Source organism: Elgaria multicarinata, chromosome 14, assembly GCF_023053635.1.
Source record: "Elgaria multicarinata webbii isolate HBS135686 ecotype San Diego chromosome 14, rElgMul1.1.pri, whole genome shotgun sequence".
NCBI classification, from domain to species: Eukaryota; Metazoa; Chordata; class Lepidosauria; order Squamata; family Anguidae; genus Elgaria; species Elgaria multicarinata.
In genome coordinates this window covers 1,643,194-1,666,046 of record NC_086184.1, presented here as the reverse complement: position 1 = coordinate 1,666,046, position 22,853 = coordinate 1,643,194, and the positions used below count along the sequence as shown (strand labels likewise).

General features: G+C 49.7%; 1 protein-coding gene across 1 annotated transcript in view; it reads left to right on the top strand.

Moving 5' to 3' along the window:
* Window positions 1-22,853, top strand: part of SPG7 (SPG7 matrix AAA peptidase subunit, paraplegin) — a 35,244-nt gene that overhangs the window by 6,776 nt on the left and 5,615 nt on the right. Inside the window, exons 4-11 of the mRNA XM_063141479.1 lie at window positions 4,569-4,810; window positions 6,604-6,743; window positions 8,633-8,735; window positions 10,165-10,290; window positions 10,585-10,747; window positions 14,041-14,214; window positions 18,036-18,160; window positions 20,974-21,076. Coding sequence (XP_062997549.1) covers window positions 4,569-4,810; window positions 6,604-6,743; window positions 8,633-8,735; window positions 10,165-10,290; window positions 10,585-10,747; window positions 14,041-14,214; window positions 18,036-18,160; window positions 20,974-21,076 — 1,176 coding nt within the window. The remainder of the gene's footprint in view (window positions 1-4,568; window positions 4,811-6,603; window positions 6,744-8,632; window positions 8,736-10,164; window positions 10,291-10,584; window positions 10,748-14,040; window positions 14,215-18,035; window positions 18,161-20,973; window positions 21,077-22,853) is intronic.

The window sequence follows — 22,853 nt, the reverse complement described above, 5'->3', positions numbered from 1 at the left end:
GTGTACCTCAGCATATTTGTCTCCTTTCTAAGCGGATCAGCGTGTGTGGCAGGACTGGGGGGGAAACCCTATTTTATTTATTTAACATTATTTTAAGGGTAAAGCCCTTTCATGTATGTCTGTGCATCGTGCAGTGATGATTCTGTCCTAAACCCCCCTCCCCATGGCAGAGGATGTGTCTCCTTTAAAATCTGCTCTGCTGATCTATAAATAGATCGCATGGGCCTCCTACAGATGCTCTGTTTCAGAGTGGCTTGTTTTTTTCACACAACCTGCATTTTGAGCCTGAGCTGACCTGACAGTGCCCCCAAGTTTAACTTCCCTCCCTTGGAGCTTTCAGCAGGTTCTCATGGATGAAGCTAAGCAGCGCTGGTGGCTCTGCTACCCCACCCCACCTCCTTTGGCTTTCCTTGCTTGTAATTTGACTCTGTATTTTAAGAGAGAGAGATTCGTCCTTCATAGAGTACATGTGTGTGCATTTCCCAGTGTTGAGAGACTAGAAAAGCTGCTGGGCCCGGGAGCAGCATGCTCGCATTTGGACTGCCTCGTGGCTGCAAAGTCCTTGCGCTGCTCTTCTGGCTTATGATAAAGGTGTCAGAAGCGCCCCAGGTGGGATGCTTCCTGCTCTTTCATGCGAACTGTGCTGATGAAACAGCAAGAGGAAACCTCTGCCCCCGTTGCGCCTACCTGTGAAGGCCAATCCTTCTGGTGTGCTTACAAAGGGCAATTTGGATGGAACCTGGGACAAGCAAGCCGCCTATTGTCACTGGGCTCAAGGGGTTGCAGTCTATTTCCTCCTCCAGTAAACCTTTAGTCTGTACTCTAGGCTTGCAACTCACTGGCTGAGTTCAGATGACACGCTAATCAATGGGGTGTGGGTGTAATAGGAACAGAATGGGAAACAACCATTGATGTTTGTGTCGTCTGAACTCAGCCACTGTGTAGGATCTTAGTTTCTAGCTGGGGCCATGCCCTAACAAAAAACCTGCGAAGCAGTTCCTGCAGTACCCATTTTGCAGATTGGGAACTAAGACAGGGTGGGGTGGGGGTGGAAGGAGGTCATGCAAGGGTGGAAAACAAATCCAGGACTCCCTGATCCAAAGCTGCTGTTGTGTCCACTGAGCCAAACCATTTAAATGGAACAGGCAGTGGTAGTTACTGGTAAACTTGATATTGTAGCATGAATGTTATTGAGCAAGGAGAACTCAGGCTGGTGGTCACAGTGAAGCCCCAGTTGTTAAGCAGTTGCTTCAGAGTAGGACTAGCGTTTCTGCCTGCCGTTTCTATCTCCCAACTGACAGCCCTCTGCTACAGAGCAAATAGCTCTTCAGGAAGCGAAAGTCTGTTTGCTGGGCGAGTCACACAAATGCCTCTTAAGAGCCTGCGCTCTCTGGTGCCTGAAAGACCGCACGAAACATGTACAGCGAGCCTCCTGGCCAGAAGGTGTGGGGCTTGAGTAAACCATGACCCGGGTGAGCGCTGTTGTGGCCCCTTCCCCTCTTGTGATGGATGGATACATTGACTTTGGGAGGTTGCGTCCTCCTCTGTGTCTTCAGGGGAAAGATCATCCCAGCAGTAATTATTTAAAAAGAGTTCTGTGGCCTGTCACTGCAGCCCTTGCAAGCTTTTAATCACGGAGTTCAGCGTTGGGGTTAATGGCAAATCATTTCTTCATGAAGGCTTCCTGAGGCTGGAATGGGTCCCACAGCTGCTGCCTGCAAGTGGCTCTTCCAGCTAGGAGATGACTTATTTATGGAAAGTTTAGTGTGGCTGCTCGGCAGTGTTGGAGAGGCACGCCACTCCACAAAAGTGGCTGCCTCTGCTGGCGAGGATGGAGGACAGAGCTAAGCGAGACGCAGAGCGGTGCGAGGCCTCTTTCTCCTTCTTAGTTCCTCCTGGAGCTTTCTGATGCATTTGGAGTTCAGGTCAGGTCTGTGACAACCAGTTTTGCTTTGAGTTTCCTTGCAGCAGCCTCTGGTCTGACTTCTCCTTATGAGAGAACTCCAAGTCATGGGGGGGAAATCCCTCACTCCGATCAAAGACCATATGGGACACATCTGTTTTGATTGTCTCCCAAACATAGGAGGGAGAAATACTTGATCAGGATTTCCTCCGTCTGTCAGTGAGGGGAGGCCATTGTCAGGTATAGGTACAAAGCCGGCCTTGTACCTATACCTGACAGCCATGGCTTTCAAATACAGGCTAATCAGACTCAGGGGGTCTGCATGTGCGGATTGTAAGATCCTGTTGAGCTTTTGCTAGGCAGTGCTGGGACCTACAAGGTTAGAAAGGCGTCCAGGTAAGCTCCACTGGTCTCCTTAGTTTGCCTCTGTTTTGGTGGAGTGGGTAATGGACTTATTCAGAGAGAAATCGGGCTTGATGTGTGGGACATACTTTGTGGAATCCTGAAGCCATATCATTAGCACAGTTTTATGGACTTTGCCAATAGTGTACAGTTAATGCAAACTCTCTAGTTGTACAGAACTTCTAATCAGACAAAATGAGCATTTGGAACCAGAAACCTCTTAGGTGTCATTTGGAGTTTTAGTCTTGGCAGTTCCTGAAGACAGCCAGTGAGCTGGTCTGCAAAACAGATCTCCTTTTAGTCAGAAGTGGGTGGGCGGTTCTTAGTGTGGCTCTGGAGGATGCTAGGGTCAGGCTGCCTTCTGCTTGCAGGGTACCAGCCCTCCAGTAGAAACCTACATCTTTGGTATGCCTCTGGGGCTCCTGAGAGTCCTCTCTTCCTAGGGTGGTGTCTGGGGAAATCTGGGCCTTGTCATTCTGTCTGCTGTGGCAATTCCTCACCTCCTCCCACCACCCATTAAGCTTTCATTTTTTCCTTGACAGTGCTGCTTTCTCTCAGCTGAAAACTTCATTGGGCGCTTGCTTGTGACTCTGTGATAAATGTGCTCCTTCTCCTCTAGCTGTGCTTTCCTGATAACACAGAACTGTGAGGCAGTAGGAGTCGATGAACGAGGAGTAGGCAGGGTACAGTTCCTAATAGGCTGCTGTTGCCGTTTGGGAAACAGTGGCTTTATCAGAAAAGTCCTGCTTTTCCTCTTGTGGGGCCGTTGGATAACTCAGGACAGAGCATGAGTGAAATATGGCCCTGAATGCCTGATCGGGCGGCCTCCTTGGGACTGTGGATAGGGCTGGATCTGTGCACCTTGGTTTTTGTTGTATGTCAGGCTTAGCTGGTGATTGGGGCTCTCAGATAAATGCCTTTGTTAACAAACGTGCCAGTGAATCTAATCTGGGCTGCAGCAGGTAGAATCCCCAACAAAACAGACATCATCTATTTTGGAGCCTAAATGAATTATGGGATGTGCTGCTGGCAAGGTGGGGCAGCCTTTGGAATATCCAGGCCTAATCAGAGAGGGAGGCATCGGCCTGCATATGGGCCGTGAAATGAGAGCTAGCCTCTAAAGCAGCCTTTCTCAACCTGGGGCGCTCCAGATGTGTTGGACTGCATCTCCCAGAATGCCCCAGCCAGCAGAGCTGGCTGGGGCATTCTGGGAGTTGTAGTCCAACACATCTGGAGTGCCCCAGGTTGAGAAAGACTGCTCTAAAGTCACTGCGGCGTTTTTAAGCTTTCTTCACATTTTACTTCTAAGCAGTTTGAAAAATGACATACATTCAGGGTTTGCTAGGATATGTTGAACACGTGCAGATGTGACCGCCAAGGTGATGTCCCACAGATCTAGGGATACCTTTGCCCAACTCTTGGACTGCAGGGCTTGGAGTGCTGGAGGGAAGAACCACGCTGTAGCGAGGAGATGGAGGCGGCAAGCTATCAAGCGCCGCTACTGTGCAGTCTGTCTGTCTCCATTGAAAGGGCCTAGTGCAGGAGTCCGACTGAATTTCCCCTCCTGCCTGAAATGAGTGCAAATTAATGCAGAGCATATGGGGAAGAGACTTCTCTACGGAACTGAGAAGAAGCCTGTTGGCTGTGCAGTCGGTGCAAAGGTGCATCGCTGCGTCTGTCTTTCTTGCGATGACGTTTCAGAAGATCCCTTTCACAGCTTTGCCTTCTCTTGTGTATGTTTAGAATAGTTCCTGAGAAGAGGTGCATCTCCTGGTCTCTTCTTCTTGTGCAATGTTGGTTGCTTTGTACATGCTGCCTAGTCTGCTCAGACTAAATGTGAAAAGCTGGACCTGGCTAGAGCAAATATTTGCTGGCTAATAGAATGCAAACTTTCCCTGGGTTAGTGTTAATGTTGGAACTCCAGGTAGGCAGCTCCATAAACATGCTCTGCTTCTGTGCTGTGTGCCTGGATTGAAATGGGCCTTTTATAGACAACCTCACTGTATGACCTTGCTCCTGGCCTCTCTCCATTCAGTCCCAGGATAAGGGGGCTGTAATGTGATCTCGCACTGCAAACCAGATGCTGCCTCTTCTAGCCCAGCTTACTTTTCCTAGGAAAGCTGAAATGTGGAACAAAAAACAGATTGTGTGTGTGTTTGACGGTGGGGCGAGAGGTGGGGGAGGTCTGTGACTTGGGGCATAATCAATCTGTTCTCCAGCTCATAAACTAACCTTGATGTGCTCTGATGTTTCCTCTCTCAAGAGGAAAAGAGACGCCGGGAGAGGGAAGACCAGATGTATCGGGAACGTTTGAGGACCCTCATCATCATTGCTGTCATCATGAGCCTGCTGAACTCCGTGAACATTAGCGGGGGCAACATATCCTGGAACGATTTTGTGCACGAGATGCTGGCAAAAGGGGAAGTGCAGCGAGTTCAGGTGGTACCAGAGAGCGAAATTGTGGAAATCTACTTGCATCCAGGGGCAGTTGTGTTTGGACGGCCTGTGAGTGTCTCTTTCAGCAAGATCAATCCTTAAAGTGTTGGAAAATAAGTTAAACAATGGCGGTCATGTGGCCAGCTTTGGTCAATGAAGGGGAATGCAGGCCTTTGAGCTTCAAGATAGATAGCAGAAATTCAGCAAACATTTGAGTTTCATAGATCTCTGTCAAAATTCTGGCTGGTTAACAATTCTGTGAGACTCAAAAGCCTGCACAGTTCTACACCAAACTAAGCCCATCTATTGTATAGTGAAATCAAAGGTGTTTTGGGGGGGAAATGATCTATTCCTTCCTAATTTCCTTTTTCTCCCCATAAGCATAAAGCGGTCTAGACTTCGTGCTTGTACTTGAAAATGAACATAAAGAATGCTTTCCTGAATCTTTTAATCATCTTCTTCATCTCTTTGGTATATCAAGGAAAATACCTGAAAATTTAGTGTTGCTATTGGGTTCATTAAATGATTTGAGGAGTAGCAAAACCAGTGACTGAGCTTCTGTCATTGAGCAGTCTCCTAAAACGAAATCTCCAAAGCCTCTTGTGTAGAATAAAATCCAAGCCATTAAGAGTCAATTTCTTAGACTCAATGTTAAGATACAAAATTTGAGCCTATGTTGGGTCTCGGCCTGATAACTTTGGGTTCAAGAGTTGCCCCTGGAAGAACTCCAGGAATTGAGAAGATATTGTATCACTGAACAAACTGCTGCTATGTAGTCAGAATATTCTGGATCACTTTATCTCAATTTTCTTTGTTAGAATAATTTATATCCTGCCTTTCCATTTATCAGAGAAATTGTCAGGGTGGCTAACAACATTCAAAGAGCAATAAACAACCAGCAACAATTAATTCAATTTAAAAACAAACCAGACCTTTAAAGCATCAGTGCTGGTTTAAAATATCAAGGTTAATAAAGGCTTGCCTGAACAAAAAAAGCTGGAAGCTAGAAAGGCAAAGGTCCCAATGAGCTGCCCATGAATTTCAGTCATAGAAAAAGGGCCCTTCTGCATCCTGGCTAACCGAGCATCCATCCATGTCTGGAGGCAGAGAAGTGCCTCTCGATCAGATGCAAGAGCATGTGGTAGGAGGTGGTCCTTTAGGTCCTCTGGGCCCAAGCCATTTAGATTTACTGGTATCCATAACCTTCTGGTGGAGGTACCAGAAGCAATGGAACTTGTGTGGCCTTGTGAGTTTGTGCAGATTGAGAGACAAAGCAATTAACATTGGTAAGAATGGATATTGCTGGTTGTGATAAGAACCTATGAAGCTGCCTTATATCGCATCAAGCCCGTGATCTATGTGACATGGTCTGGAAGTGTCTCTGCAGGATTCTTTCCTAGCCCTACCTGGAGACACCAAGGATTCAAGAGGCAGCTGGACAACCACCTGTCAGGGGTGCTTTAGGGTGGATTCCTGCATTGAGCAGGGGGTTGGAGTGGATGGCCTTGTAGGCCCCTTCCAACTCTACTATTCTATGAGTCTATGATTGAACTTGGGACCTTCTGCATGCAAAGCCTGCACTCTACCACTGAGCTATGTCCTCTGCATGGTTTAAGTTCCTCCTCTGATTTGTACAGAAGCACCTTTGTGCATAAACTAACCTGGAATTTTTGGCCATCTTAGGTGCTCGCATAGCTTTAGGTGCTGTTAATTCCTAGCCCAGCAGCTGCGTTTGGTTTCCCTTGGAATTCCCCCACTTACACTGTTAGCAGTATTTATTCCATCTTTGCTGTTCCCTGCTGAGAGGTGTCCTGGCTGTGACCTCCTTGCTGTAATGTTGTCCACTTTTGTTCTGTCTCCAGAGGTTTGCCCTAATGTACAGAATGCAGGTAGCAAACATTGACAAGTTTGAGGAGAAGTTGCGGGCAGCTGAGGAAGAGCTCAACATTGACCTGAAGGACAGGATCCCCGTCTCCTACAAGCGCACCGGCTTCTTTGGAAAGTATGATGAATTTAGGAGGGAGCACCTCCTACTTTGCAAGGCATCTTATCGCCTCTCTTGCCTGCCTGCCTTTCTTCCCCAGAGCACTGGGCTGGGTAGCTTGGGGCCCTACAGAAATGTTGGCCTACAGCTCCCATCAGCCCTACTCAGCCTAACGAATGGTGTGGAATGATGGGAGTTGTAGGCCAAAACACCTGGAGGGCCACAAGTTCCTCACCTGTCCCATAGCCACTACCTCTGCACATCTTTGTTGCTTCCACAGCTGAGTGCACAGATCCTAAGGGGTTTTGGTAGCCCTGGCTGGGGCACCAGCAGCCACCGTACACCAGGCAGCCCCTGAGTTGGGGTGGTTTTGCCCACCCCACAATGTAATGCATAACTCTGCCAGGTGAGAATTTAACTTCCACGGGAATAGCAGGGAGAGGGCTTGCAAGTGTGAGCATCCAGAACCCTGCCCCAGGGAGCTGTAGATTTCTTACGGAAGTAGTTTTCTGTGGAAAAGTGCACCAATCAATTTTCCCAGTGGATAGTCAGGGTGGCCTGCTGAACATGACAACGGTCACAGTGTCTCAGGTCTGATGGAGATAATGCATTAGATCCTGAGCAAGCCTCCCACCTGGTATTTTCTTTGGCTTATAAAAATAAACTCCGTGCTTTTGCCCATTAAAGCAACGGCCGACTGTACCTCAGGCGGACACTGACTCATAGCTCCACGCTGAGCAGAAACTGTTTTAATAATAAAACCCAAAATGTCAGCGAGAAGCAAGTGCTCCCATTAATATATGTAGACTTTTGTTATGCGGAACCCAAGATCCTTTGTCACAAGGATTCTGCAAAGGCGAAAGCTTTTAATACTAGCGTAAAGCCAAAGTGGGAATTGAAAAGTAGATAGACGGGGGCGGAGGGGGGGGGCAGAAGCTCTCCTCAAAAGGATACAGGAGTGCTGGCTGGAACTTGGTGTGTGCCCTTCTTAATGATAATGAGAGACAAGCCTCTTTGTGGTCTCCTTTCTGCTGCCGCTTATTTGTTCTGCTATTGAAGACAGACACTTTTATTGGCAAAAAGTGACTCCGGACATCTCAAGAATGGAATCTTGTCATCCCTGGCTGAAGAGGTTCCCCCGTAATAAGAATGGAAGGAGGCCTGTCAGCCAGTCTGCTCCGAGGCCGTGCATGTTTCTCTGAGGAGGCTATGAAGACTTTCCTGGGCAAAATATTGCCAGCTGGGGATTGTTCTTATAAACTCAGCCCAGTTTGGGTTATTGTCGGAGCCGATAGGCAAACGCAAGGCTTGGGGGCTTCCGGGAGGCGGGCTTTAGCCCCCACAGGGCCTTGTTCTTTCTGTTTACCCCTTTGGTCTGGCCTATTAGCTGCAAAGGCCATAACTGTTCCCACCTTTCCACGTTGCCTCATTTTCCCGTTGGGACATTATGGAGCCCACAGTGTGTTCACACTGACCCCAGAACTGGCCGTGCTGTCAAACTCCCTTCCCTACCCTCTTTGGTTTAAATCTATTCGTTTGTTTTCTAAAAACAACAACAACAAAAGGAAAAAGGGGCAGGGCCAAAATACAAAAACGGGCAACATGTTGTAGCTTAAAGGCCTCAGTGCCTTTGGAGGGGCGTTTCAGCCTCTTAGAATGGGGGGAAAGGCTGCAAAAGCTGATTGGTGGTTAGGGGGAAAGGGAGTGGGGCCAGACGGGGAACCCTGAAGGGCTACGTTTGGCTCCCAGGCCTGAATCCCTCCCCCACTCCAGTCCCCCACTTTAACACTCTCACTTAGCTGCTCCCCTGTCCCACAGACCCCGGACCGGCTGTATTTGCTGAGCCCACAAACTGCACCGTGCTCCATGTGCTTCGGCCTGACCCCAGCTTACTGTTCTCTCTGCAGCGCCCTCTACTCGCTGGGCATGGCTGCTGTGGGTGTCGGCATCCTGTGGTACATATTTCGCCTGGCTGGGATGGCAGGAAGGGAAGGCGGCTTCAGTGCCTTTGTAAGTAGTCTTTGTTGCCTGCGGCTCTCCTTTTTGGGTGGGCCCAGCTTCCTCCTCCTCCCCCTCCTTCCCCCGGCTAAGTCAACAGCGGATGAGAACTAAGCCCGGCCAGAGACTGGGCGGTCCCCTGCGACATCTTGCTGCTTTTCCTATCAGCTGACGGAACTGTGCAGTGTTTGGTCTTGCTTGTAGGGGGCTTGCGGGGGGCGGGGGGGGGGGTCCTCTTTGCCTCTAGGCTGGGGCAGCTGAGCTTAGGGAATCTACAGGGCAGTTCTCTCTGCTGTTTTTCAAGACTTTGCTAATGACTTGCAGCTGGGAATGGCATTTCTTTTGCCTTTGTCTTGCCAGCAAATCTCGCATGCAGCAGCGAGCGCAAATCCCTTACTTTTAGCAAAATAACTTTTCCGTCTTTAAAGCTGCCTAAGCTCTTGGACTGTGCTGTGAGCTGGCCTCCGTGCCTCCTGTCACATGCCCCCCTCTCAGCGTCTGCCAAACCCCTGCCGATCGGTCAGCTGAGGAGAGGCTGGTGATCGCTGCCTGCCTGGGAAGGGCTGGCGGGGGGGGGGGGGGCAGCACGGCTCAACTAGAACTTCTGGGTTGGGGCCGTGGGCGGGGGGGGGGGTGGGGAGTTCCACCATAAAGTAGCCCAGTCGGGTCTCTCCTCCTCTCTTGACTTCAGGGCTGTGGAGTTCCCAGTGCTTGCTCTTGTCTGTCTTTAGGTGGGTGCATTGCCTTCCCTATCACAGGCACCCCTGGCACTTCCAAGCATGTGGCCTGCTGCAAGCTCAGATGAAAAGCCAACATTAGTAGCTGTTTTCAGCAAAGGATAATGAGCAGTTATGCAGAGGCTGTTTAGCGTAAATTGTTGTTTTTGTCTCTCACTGTGGCTAAAAGGAGGCTGGAATGCCAGGCCGGTTGCTTTTGAAGTCTCTGTTCGGTTCTCCCCTCCCTCCCCATCGCCCTGGTTGGGGCAGCATTTGGAGAGTCTGGAGTTGTGCGTGCTTGATTGGAGCATGCCGCTTTTCTGCTGGAGGGGTTGTCAGCCCAGTCCGCCAAGCTATAATTAGGGGACAAGGATTCTAGAGAACTTTATACAGCTGATCACTCTGTAGATTTTTGGCTGGAGCATGATGGCAATAACTACACCAGAGGCTTCCTTCCAGCTTGCTACTAGCTAATCAAACATGAGGATCAAGGCAGCAGCTGAGTCAACAGATCCCCAGCCCTTGTTACCTAAAGCAGGAAGTAGAAGTGTGAAGAAGAAGCTCTGCCCTGGGGAGAACGGCTTGTGGGCACTGCTGTGGGGTAGCATTGCATGGGATTATGTCTGAATTATCATTCCTCCAAACTCATGAAAACCAGGGCTTTGTACTGGCCCTTTTTACCTGGACTGTCAGAACTTTTTCTCTCTCCTTCCTTCCCTTCCCAGAACCAGCTGAAAATGGCTCGCTTCACCATCGTGGATGGCAAATCTGGGAAAGGGATCAGTTTTAAGGATGTAGCAGGACTGCATGAGGCCAAAGTGGAGGTCAGGGAATTTGTGGATTACCTGAAGGTAAGAACTGCGAAAGTCCCCGGGGAGGGGGAGGGGGAGGGGGAGGAGCCCATGAGGCAGCCGTGTGATCCCTGCCATGGGATTGGACCACTCTGGGGCCTTTTGTGTGGGTTTTCAAGAGCTGAGCAAGCACTTGTCCCAAAATGCTTAGCTCCACAGTATCTAAGAGCAGCTGGAGGGAGTTTTCTGCTGGCTGCTATCGTGTGGGAAACAGCCCTGATTATGGCTTGCTCCCTCTGGAGGTGAGGATCCAGAGCGAGTGCATCGCTTTACAAACATTTATTTTGATTCCAGAGCCCAGAGCGCTACCTGCAGCTTGGGGCCAAAGTACCCAAAGGTGCCCTCTTGCTCGGACCACCAGGCTGTGGCAAGACTTTGTTGGCCAAAGCGGTAGCTACTGAGGCACAGGTGCCGTTCCTGGCGATAGCTGGCTCTGAGTTTGTGGAGGTGATCGGAGGTAAGCCCTGAGGAAACAGGCTGGGATCACTGAGAAATGGTGGTGTGTGACACTTTGTTTTATTTTTATTTATTTAAAATATTTACATGCCGCCCTTTGTTATCAAATCATGGGGCAGTGTACAAAATCCATTAAAATGGGTAAAATAAAATACAAAGATGAAAAACAACAACAACAAAGACAGTCTACCAAGCTAGGTATTAAAATAATCAAATGCCTGAGTATACAGATACATTTTCAGAAGGCGCCTAAACGCCGTCAAGGATGGCACCTCTCGAATTGCAAGGGGAGAGGATTCCAAAGGCAGGGTGCCACAACAGAAAAGGCCCTCCCCGGTTGTTGTCAGGTGTACCTGTGCAGACAACAGGACAACCAGGAAGCCCTGATCTGTAGATCTCGATGAATTGGCGGGTTGATATAGGTCATTTATCTCCGCCTTGAGTGACTGCTTCTTGAATTGGCCTCTTCATTTCCTTGGCAGTTACTTTGAGCCGTTGAGGTGCTGTACAGGAGGCCGGGGCTTCTTTGCAATCTGCCTTTCTGTGGCGCAGAACTTGACTTAAGGCTCTCGACCAACAGGGAAGAGGCCTGAGAAAGGTTCCAGGCATCCACTCGGGACAATACAGCTGGCCAGATGTCCGCTCCTTCCTTACTTGTCCTGACACAGCTTCCTCTTCTTGATCGATCAAAAGGCCTATATGGGATCTGTGTCCATGGTGCCTGCTGGAAGAGGGCTCTGTGGAAGTATTATTATTATTATTATTTATTTATTTATTTATTTATTTATATAGCACCATCAATGTACATGGTGCTGTACAGAGTAAAACAGTAAATAGCAAGACCCTGCCGCATAGGCTTACATTCTAATAAAATCATAATAAAACAATAAGGAGGGGAAGAGAATGCAAATAGGCACTGGGTAGGGTAAACAGGCACAGGGTAGGGTAAAACTAACAGTGTAAAGTCAGAACAACATCAAGTTTTAAAAGCTTTAGGAAAAAGAAAAGTTTTTAGCTGAGCTTTAAAAGCTGCGATTGAACTTGTAGTTCTCAAATGTTCTGGAAGAGCGTTCCAGGCGTAAGGGGCAGCAGAAGAAAATGGACGAAGCCGGGCAAGGGAAGTAGAGACCCTTGGGCAGGCGAGAAACATGGCATCAGAGGAGCGAAGAGCACGAGCGGGGCAATAGTGTGAGATGAGAGAGGAGAGATAGGAAGGAGCTAGACCGTGAAAAGCTTTGAAGGTCAACAGGAGAAGGTTATATTGGATTCTGAAGTGAATTGGAAGCCAGTGAAGAGATTTCAGAAGTGGAGTAACATGGTCAGAGCTGCGAGCCAAGAAGATGATCTTCGCGGCAGAGTGGTGAACAGAAACCAACGGACTGATGTGAGAAGAAGGAAGGCCAGAGAGAAGAAGGTTGCAGTAGTCCAACCGAGAAATAACCAGTGCATGAACAAGCGTCTTGGCAGAAGAGACAGACAAAAATGATCGAATCCTGGCAATATTACACAGGAAAAAATGACAGGATTTACTCAGCATTCCCTAGAGCTAAGAAGAAGTGTGTGATGTGGGCGTTGGAGGTGCATTGCTCACTAGGAGGAGAGCTCTGTTCTCAGCTGCTTTGTCTTTAGCAAGCCCTTAAAGCTCTCACGGGCACAGCTCGTGTGCTGGGATTTCACTGTCTGCTCTTACCACCGTTCCTCCTGCTCTTCCTTTGTCCTGCTCCAGTCTTCTGTCACATGTCTCACCATGGAACCTCTCCTGCTGGAACCTTCAGTTTGAACCACAGAGGCGCAGTGGCTCTATAGAGAGAACCGTTTCAGAGAAAGCAACCTTGTCCTGTAGAAGCAGCCCAAAGCTGCTTCTGGGCTTCTGTTTCCTGGTCTGCCATCACCAGCAAAGTGCCATTGGGTTCTGGCTGCTTCTCTGGCTCTGTTGGCACGTGGCAAAATAAGGAAAATAGAAGGCTGTGGTTTGGAAAGAACAACAGTATAATAAGAGTGATACCACTCAAACCACAAGGGTATCAAAATAGCTTTCATAGATGAATATTTCAGAATTTTTTACAAATGTACAAAATACAGGCACTTCAACAATATTTAACAAAGCCTGCAATATCAACATCCAATATACATAGGTGAACTATTCACATGAAGCGTCTTTTATATAAACAGTACTCCGGTATTATTTTGCTGTTTCGTGGGTTCTTCTTCAGTATAACGCTGAAAAGTAATTCAAAAACACCATACTCAGCATTTATAAGCAATAACGTATTATTATGGAATGCAAACAAAGCAGAAAATATTGGCCTCACCCACTAAGTTTACAGAAGGAGCCACGGCTACAATAGAAAGAAACCCACCAGGGTTTATCTAAAGAAAAAATAATGAAAATTTATCATTGTAAACAATTCACAATCTCAGTAAATGATGCACAGCCATGCTGTAAAAACTATCTAAGCTTACCACCATATCATTCTCGTTTCCTCGTGGCAAAAGGCAGCCCTGCAACAAGCTGCCGTGGTGACTCTGGCAGACAGCCACAAGAAGCATCCTGGGGCATCTTAAAGGCGGACGGACTGTGGCCAAAGCTCTTGAGGCCAGAGCCCACTTTGCCTGGTGTATTGTTTGTTCATAGTATTTTTATCCTGCTCTTCAGTTCAAAAGGCGCCCCAGAGTGGCTTGCGAAGATTCGTAACGTGATTCGTAACCCTGCTCTCAGGTTTACCATCTGAAAGACATAACAGGAAAGGAAAAAGAATTAGGAGGGAGGAGGGGGAAAAAAAGCAAAACTCAGGCACCAGTCCTTAGTTTCAAAGTTCTCATAGGGCTTCTTTCTGGCAGGGAAGGGGCAGAATCAGCTCCCTGGAGCTGTTCCTTCTCTGGCCGATGTACGGGGCAGGCTTGGTCTCCTCCTTGCTCTGATATTTATCCTGGGAGGCAGAGGGTGAAGCCTCTCAGTGCCTTTTGGTTCTCAGGCCGATGGAGTCCCAGGGAGCTGTTAGCTGGAGCTTTGTGAAGGCACATTATGAAGCCCTTATTAGTATTAGTATTAGTATTAGTATCCCGCCTTTTGCCCAATGCTGGGCCTCAAGGCGGCCTTACAAAGTTTAAAATATACATGGGGTGGGGTGGGGGGAAACAAAACCATAAACATTTAAAATACACAACAAAATTATAAGACATCAACATAGATGGAGGGCCAGATTATTCTCCAAAGGCCTGCTGGAACAAAAACGTTTTAGCCTGCTTCCGAAAGGACTGTCTCTCCTCCCCCCGCCTTTTGTCTTTCTATAGGACTTGGGGCGGCTCGTGTGCGGAGCCTCTTCAAGGAAGCCCGGGCCCGGGCCCCCTGCATCGTTTACATCGATGAAATAGATGCGGTGGGGAAGAAGCGTGCCACAAATATGTCTGGCTTCTCCAGTACAGAGGAAGAGCAAACCTTAAACCAGCTGCTGGTAGAAATGGACGGTTAGTTTCCCCCTTGCGGGTGGCTCGGGCTTGCTCTTCTGGTTGCTTTCCTACTTGACTTGCGCGTGGGGTGGGGGTGGTTAAAAGCATTTTCCCTCTTTCCATTTAAGGAGGAAAACTCCACCCATCCTGGAGAATTTGATATCCCCCCCCCTCTTTTTGGACTTCTCGGCTAAGCTCCTACCTGTTGTCCCAAATACTTGTAGGACTTATGGACTCTTTTTGATGAGTCTGGCTAATCATCAAAAAGATCATTAGCACTCCTGGCTAATGTGTACTGGTTCCTCTCTATTCGGCCCTGATTAGGCCTCATCTAGAGTATTGTGTCCAGTTCTGGGCACCACACTTCAAGAAGGACGCAGACAAGCTGGAACATGTTCAGAGGAGGGCAACCAGGATGATCAGGGGTCTGGAAACAAAGCGCTATGAGGAGAGATTGAAAGAACTGGGCATGTTGAGCCTGGAGAAGAGAAATTGAGGGGAGACATGATAGCACTCTTCAAATACTTAAGAGGTTGTCACACAGAGGAGGGCCAGGATCTCTTCTCGATCCTCCCAGAGTGCAGGACATGGAATAATGGGCTCAAGTTAAAGGAAGCCAGATTCCAGCTGGACATCAGGAAAAACTTCCTGACTGTTAGAGCAGTGCGACAATGGAATCAGTTACCTAGGGAGGTTGTGGGCTCTCCCACCCTAGAGGCCTTCAAGAGGCAGCTGGACAGCCATCTGCTAGGGATGCTTTAGGGTGGATTCCTGCATTGAGCAGGGGGTTGGACTCGATGGCCTTGTAGGCCCCTTCCAACTCTGCTATTCTATGATATGATCAGGTGTGATGCTTTTCTCTGCTCTGTCCATCTTAATGAACTCGTGCCTGCCAGGAAGAGGGAGAACTGACACAGTTGTGGGATACCTCTGGAGTGTTGGTCACTGAAACTAAGCTTAGCTACATGCTGCCCCAAATGGGTGACTTCAAGGCCTGATCAGTTTTTTGACGCGTTTGTCCCAGAGGGGCAGAAGCAGCACAGTGAGCCCCCTCTGCTCTCCCCTCAGTCTCTTCCTTCTGTGTTTCAACCCAAATAATCTCTGGGAAGGAAGAGCGCTTGGCCCGTCCTGCTTGCTTTTCGGTCTGGCCACTAGAGAGAGACCCTTGTTTTGGCAGTGTCTGCTGGTTTCTTATTACATGCCAAACTCCTTGTGTGTTACTGCCACTGCTGTGTCTATTAAGCCAAGGCAGGGGCTGAAGGTATCAAGGCTGCGTCCGTTGATGGGCACCTGACTCTTTCTGAAATGCAGCACCCTGGCTGTTCTCCGCGCCCACCCCACCCCGCCCCATGGGTGCAGGTGTGTTTGTAGCCATAGAGTTTTCTGCTTAAGGAACAGGCCGTTTAGGGGAAGGCTCATGCTAAGAAGCCCAGGATGGTTCCGGGAACAAGGCCAGAGTTTGCAAGCCTTGGCTAGCTTTTGCCTTTAGCTCAGGGGTGCAGAACCTCTTTCAGGCTGAGGACTGGATTCCCTTTCAGAGAAGCTCTCGGGAGGGTGCATTCCTGGGCTGAGCAGGGCCAAAGGCAAAAGTGGTGCCAGCATACTTTAGTTTACAGCCCTTACAGCCAGTAACTAATCCCTGGGAGAGGGGTGGGTGGGGTAGGGAAACTGCACAAAAGCTGGGAACCGCCAAGTGGTTGGGGGGGGGGGAGGAGGTGGTCTTGGAAGAAAGGGGCGTGGCCCCCTGGGGACTCCCGGAGTGCCAGATTTGGACCCTGGGCCTGAGGTTCTGCACCCCTGCTTTAGCTGGCGGCTGATTCTGGAGCGAGGCTTCAGCACAAGGACCCTGAGTTGGAGCAAGCAGAAGCTTCCATCTGGCCTAAGCACGATGACCTGTGCTGTGGCAGGCAAAACCAGCCACTGCCTGCTTTGCCTTGTAGATCGATGCGGCCACATTATCTTGCTAGTGTATCTGTAAGCGGGTGAATGAAGGGAATCTATATGCTTTAAAAAAGGTCTCTGCTACAGCTCCCCTTTGCTGCATGCTGGCTGATGAGAATAAGCCAAGCTCAGCTCAGCGTGCGTGTGTGTGTGTGTGTGTGTGTGTGATGTGCACGTGCGCCTATAGCGTTAGCTGTCTGGCCCACAGCTCTGAGCAGGGTTGGTCTCTTCTCTACTCACAGGGCTACCTTGGGCCCTTCCAAGTTTTGGACTGAGCCTCGCTTTGAAATGCTGCAGGTTGGCAGCCAATGCTTTCCCCAAGAGCCAAGTGGCTTCAATAGCCGTATGCAAAATGGCCAGACATCTCCCTGCTCCTGGCTAATGTGTACAAGCAGACAACTACTCTCCATCCCTGAAAGGAGTGGTGTCGGCTTTGTTAAATTTGGCATGCTTTGGATGAAAACTCCTTTGGGTGTAAATATCCCAGGGGAGATGACTGGAGATGTCAGTGGAGAGAACTGTGAGTTCATGGACTGGGGAGCACCCTCTTGGACCCTGCGTTGCTTCCTTTGGTTCTGCCCTTTGTGCCGTGGGGGGTGGGGTGGGGTGGGGGTGGAGGCAGCTCCTCAGCTGGCGTCTTCCTCCTTAATTACATCGTTCCTCTCTCATTCTTGAGCACACACACACACCCTGGTTGGGGTGAGGGTGGGGGCATGGTAGAGGAAGTTGGCCAGGAGCGTGGGACTATAAGGGCTTGCTCTGGGGCTGCAGGCTCCTCGGGCCCCGCTCCCACAGCGTGCCTGTGGTGAGTGCAAGGGAGCTTATTTTTGGTGATGCATCTGCTGGTTGTCGGATCTGTCCTGGGAGTGCTTCTTCCCACGAGCAAAGAGGCTCGTGTTCCGCATGCGTTAATCTTGCCATTGGAATGAAGCAGCTTATTTTATTTACTTATTTATTGCATTTCTATACCGCCCAATAGCCCAAGAGATGCACTCCCAGCTTCTCTCTCTCTCTCTTAGTCTGCTGTCCTGCCAAGCGCAGTGACAAACCGGAGGACGGTTGTGCTTGATTCTCCCCTGCAGCTTTGCCTCAACAGTGTCCTGCATGGAGACAGAGCAGAGGCCCAGTGTGTAGCTGCATGCAGCAGGAATGGCCCCCTCTGGATTATCCAGAGGATTAATCTCTGGGCTGGGCTATTGTGTGCATCTCTCAGGCACTGTGGAGAGGACACGGCCCTTCTGCCCAAACTTCTAGTGCGGCCTTTCAGGAAGAAGCAAGTCTGGCCAAACCTTTCCCTCTCCAAGAGTTTGGGATGCAACTTCGCGCATCTTGAAACGGCTGCATCTCCCCACAGCTGTGGGAGCGCCATTTAAAGGTTAGGTGGCATGCTTCTGGCAAATGTTCGCTGCTGCTAAAATGGTATGCACAATATGCCCACAAGTGCCAGAAATGCCAAGTGCTGTTGAGTGGCTGAGAATATTGTGGGAAGGCACATTAATGGACTAAGAAATGGGGTGCACTAATGCTGGAAACATCGGGGCTGAAGGGGCTCAGTGCCTCTGCAATACAAGGACTGGAGATTACCGTGTGTTTTCACCTGACTGTATAAAATGTGCAATGAACTGTTCGAAGAAGAAATAAGAGTCCAGGGCCTGGGACTGCTGGCAGAATGGCCTTTCTGTCGCTCCTGTGAGTCCTTGTTTTCTTGTGGAAGGCCCTAAGTACCTGCTCCGTTGCAGCCTCCCTTCTCTTATGACTCACCAGCATATCAAAACTGTATTCAAATGCCTGTAGGTTTGCCTTGCGGCTTTGCCCATCAAATGGGACGGGTTATCTCCCTGGACCTGCCTGCCTGCGTGGGTGCCACGTTCCATTTGTGTCTCTCTCCACTTTTACAGGCATGGGGACGACAGATCACGTCATAGTGCTAGCATCCACCAACCGGGCAGATATCTTGGATAACGCACTCATGAGACCCGGGAGGCTGGACCGTCACATTTTTATTGATCTACCCACTCTGCAGGTATTAACTGGGCTCCCTTTCTGCTGCGCCTCTTAGACTTGAGCGGTCATCGTTTTGCATCAGAGCAAAGGCTTGTCAGGGGATAGTGGGCGCTACTAGTCCTCGGAGCGTTTTCGCTTGTCCTTGCTGCCCTCAACCCGAGGCTTGTGACAGAGTTGCACCGTGGTTGTGCTCCTGCTGTGAGGATGTTGCCGTTGCCTCCTGTGGGAGCTCTAGCAGCGTCACGCTTTTGCGAATGGTTCGATCTGCATTCAGATTTGCAGGCCAACGTGAGCTGAGCAAACCCATGAGGTCAGGCCTGCTGAGCTTACGTTGGCCTGCACTTGAAAGAGCAGCATTCAACCATCTGTGTCCCTCGACGCAAGGATCTCCACGCAAGGTCACTGCGAAAGAAAATCCCCGTTGTGGTAAGGGGAATAACTGGTTCGCGGAAGCCACCTTTTGTGAGAATTGCCACGATGGTTTTCGGGAATGCATCTCCTCCCTCTTGCCTTTGCTGTGGTGCTCTTAGGGACGGTCCCAAATGATCCCATTCACTTTTGCATATGTGCAGGTAGAGAGAGAACTGATGCAGAAGCCGTCTAGATGCATGATTTTAGACCTCTATCCAAGACATGGGCTGACTTCAGTCTTAGGTGTTTTATCTTTCTGTTGTTGTTTTTTTAAATTAAGATCTCTGTGGTCCAACATATTTAAAACAAGCAAATATGCAGAAGGCTTAAAATAGCTGCCTGCTCATCCCTATGCATTTGACTGCTGGCCAGGCAAAAAGAGCCCTATGTTGCTTCCAGAAGACAAGTGAGATTTCCAGGGGGAGCTTTCGGTGCACACGATGGAAAGCAGAGCCCAGAGGGAAGGGGGCGCCTACGTTTTTCTTTCCTCCACACTCGCATCAATTATTTGATTACGTTTCTAGACCACCCAATAGCTGAAGGTCTCTGAGCAGTCCGCAACAATTAAAAACATAAAATACACCATAAGAGGAAATATAAAAGTTTAAAACTGCAATACACAATAAAGGTAAAACCCAAAGTACAACCTCGCAGCAATGCAAAGATTTAAAACACTGCAACAGATTCAAACATCCGCTCGGGCGGTAAGCCAGGCCCTAAATTGAAGCGAGGGTCTTCTTTGGAGCGAGCCCCAGCGTCTCCTCCTCCTCCTCCTCCTCCTCCTCTTCTTCCCATCTGGGGCTTCACCGTCCTCCTGCTCCTCTAGGTTTTTGCTTAAAATACCTCAAATGCCTGATATGATCTGGCACCGGAAAAGTGAGCTGTGCAGCTGCCCTGAAGGAGGAAAGGGAAGGAAATCCTGGCAGCTGAGCCCACTGCTTTCATCAGGAGCGCCTGAACCAGCTGAATGAGTCACTCGCTGGCCCACGGCCAAGCTGATCTAGCCCCCCCCCCCCTTCATTCAAGCTGAGGGGGTAGCATCTGCGAAGCCCTGTTCCCCCCACCCCAGTGCAATTGCTGTGATGGTAAAAACGGTGAGGAATAAATCAAACCTAATAGGAAGGGGGGATAGCAAAAGAAATGACCTTTGGAGGAAAGAGCCAATGACTTCTTGCAAGTCTCCTTACATCTGTCCTGCATCTGAACGAAGCAGTGGATATATGGGCCGGGGCGGTGTGTGGGGTGAGGGGCTGGAAGAGCAGGCAGGCGGGAGAGAGGCTGCACCCTGGTGGCACGGCCACGGAATACAGGCAGGCATCTTCTGTTCAGCACAAGCAACAAAGAGTCCAGCCGCTCCTTGACCGCGGTTTATTCTTATTTATATTGTTATTGTTTGCTTTTATTCTGCAAGCTACGTTGAGAGGATTTTTACTCTTAAAAGTGGCCTAGAAATACGTTACATTCTCCCCCTGCACCCACCAGCCTAAAAGAAGTGTTGTTGTTTTTTCTGGTACAGCACTGTTAGAATATGTTGTGCAGCCGCAACACCCCCTTTTCCCTCTTGGTTACTTTCCCCCAAGCAGAGGAGGGGATGTGCAGTGTGGACGAGCTGAGCGCTCAACCTGCTTGTCTTACGTTCTGGATAGCAAAGGGATGTTTTGACCTGGGCAAGCCTGACGGGACCTGGGTCGGATCTTTAGAGCAGGAGGAGGCCAGCTTCCCTCTTGCATGAACGACTTCTTATTTCTTTAAAACTAGAATCCCTGTTTTCCCCGTGTGTGTGTGTGTGTGTGTGAAGTCTGCAGAGTGAGAGTGCATTCCTTGAGGCTCTCCAGATAGTTAAGGCATAGCTTGTCTAGGCTAAGTGATCCTGGGTCTGCGCTCTTGCTTAAAAATACCATGAGCGCTGTGCAAGAATAGATTGAAGTCCGTTACTCTTTGCAGGAATCCCAGCAGGCCGTAGGTCGAGGGGGGAGAACCGGGGGCCACACTCAGAGAAGCTCTCGGGGGCCACATTCGGGGCCAGAGACGAAGGAACTGAGCCCCAGACACCAGAAAATACCAACCTGTTTTAGCTTAAAGTTCTTCCTGGCAGTCACTAAGCCTTCAGAAAGCGTGGGACTGCAGAAGCCACGAAATCACCAAACAGTTGGTGGCCGGGAGAAAGGGACAGGGTGGGTTGAAGCCAGCAGAAAGGGTGCTTGGCCATGTGAGGAGCCGTGTAGAGCTGGACGGGGCCCGCTGGCCTGAGGTTCCCCATCCCTGCCATAGGTAGACGGTCCACCGGAAACTGCCCAGTGGGCTTCCTTCTGCCCGCTCCTGCTTTTAGAGAAGAAGGTGAGACCGGCATCTTCTTTTCTGTGTCCACGGGAGTCCTTCATCAGGATCCGCAGCTTCCAAACCCACATCTCTTCTTTGCAGGAGAGGAGAGAGATCTTCGAGCAGCACTTGAAGGGTCTGAAGCTATCCCAGGCCGGCAGTTTTTATTCCCAGCGCCTGGCCGAGCTCACTCCGGGGTTCAGTGGTACGTGAGAGCAGCTGCTTTTCCGGCTTCCCTTCCCTTCTTTGGCTGCCGTGTGGTTTGATGCAATCTCTGCAGCGCACTTAGTCATGTGTGGCTTGGCTACCTCCTGCCTGGTTGCCTCCCTCCCTCTGACTCTGCTGCATTCTACCAGCAGAGAGAGAGAGAGAGAGAGAAGAGGGTCCGAGTCATCCAGTGCCGTGATAAGGCTGCATGGAAATGACACATGGGCACATACCTGCAGGCCTTGTGTTAAATCCATGGATCCGACCGGCTTCCAGGCGTGTTTTATTCTTCCTGCATGGGAAGGCAAACTAATCACCCAGGTTTCGGTGGGGTAGTTGCTGCTGCTTCTGCTGAAAATTTAGTAGCTGGAAATCAGTGCAGTGGGCTAGGAAAAGGTTTCTACAGTCATGAAACATGTTCACTGTTTGGTAGAGGGTTGAATTAAGAATCTGCCTGCTTTCTTGGCCCCTGGTCTTTTCCAAGCTACACTTGAATCTTAGGACAGAGCTGTCGAGTCCGTGGCCCTGGGTCTCCTGTTTGTGCAGGGACTGTGCAGTCTGCATATTATTCCACCACCCACCACCCGCCCTAGTTGGCCCCCGCTCTGCCTCTTCCATGACTCCTTTGAGCAGCCCCTACACCACCCACACACTCAAACTTGGAACAGATGTTCCTTCTCCTCCCTGGAGAAGCTCGTGTGGGCTGTGGTCAGAGGAGTCAAACGGGCCAGGCCAAGCCCAGGCTAGCTTCACCCTCTGCTAGGCCCAGCTTGGGGCTGTGCCTGATTAACTCATTGCTGTCCCCTGTGGAGCATCTCAGTGAGGGCAGCCAGGCCGGCCGCCTGTGTGATTAGACTCCCGCATAAACCGCCACAGCAGCCTGCTAGCTCATTCCTGCTTGAAACGCGGGGCATGGCTTCCATCTCTGTAGCAGCTCCTTCCACCTCACTTCCAAATCCCCCCTCCGTTGCACTCTTTTCTATTTAGAAACATTATTTCTGGAGAGGTTTTTAAAACATACAATGATGGAGAAACAAAGCTAATTGAAGAGAACTCCATTTGAAGGTTGCATTGGATACAGAGAATGTAGAAAAATGTGTGGAAACCAACCGGTACAATTTGAAACCCAATACTGGGAGCATAGCTTCTCGGAACCAGATTGTCAAGTGTGTTACATAGCCAGAATGATATAAGGCAGATATATTATGCCAACCGCACAATAGATGTGCTGGAGTGTCGGTTCTCAGGCCTGGAATATCGGATTTTCTTTTGCTTTAGTAAAGCGACTGAAAGGCAACCATGTTTCTGAAGAGACATCCTTGTAACTGAACTTCAGGTTGCCTTTAATTAAAGAAGAAATTTTGTCGGATACTAGAAGCTCCCACGCCCTCTCAAACCTTGCCTGCTGTCGATGGTGGCTTAATGCTCCTTCGTTGCACAGTGATAAAAAAGGGGTACTCAGGGCAGGTCCACAGCTGGAGTAAGTCACCTAAATGCTACTAGTTGGCATGAAGGAATAACGGAATTGATAAACTGGAAAATCCTAGCCCAAAGTGAGTAGATCTTGGGGCATTGCCATCAGGGATGAAAAAGTGATCCCTCGGCCCCACCAGAGAAGAGAGGAGCTCGCATTCAGATGGGGTAGAACAGCGCCCCCCACACATACACCTGGTGCCCTTCAGCTGCTTTGGACTACAACTCCCAGCATTCCAGGCTGTTGGCCATGCTGGCTGGAAGTCAAAAACATCTGGAGGGCACCAGGTTGGAGGAAGCTA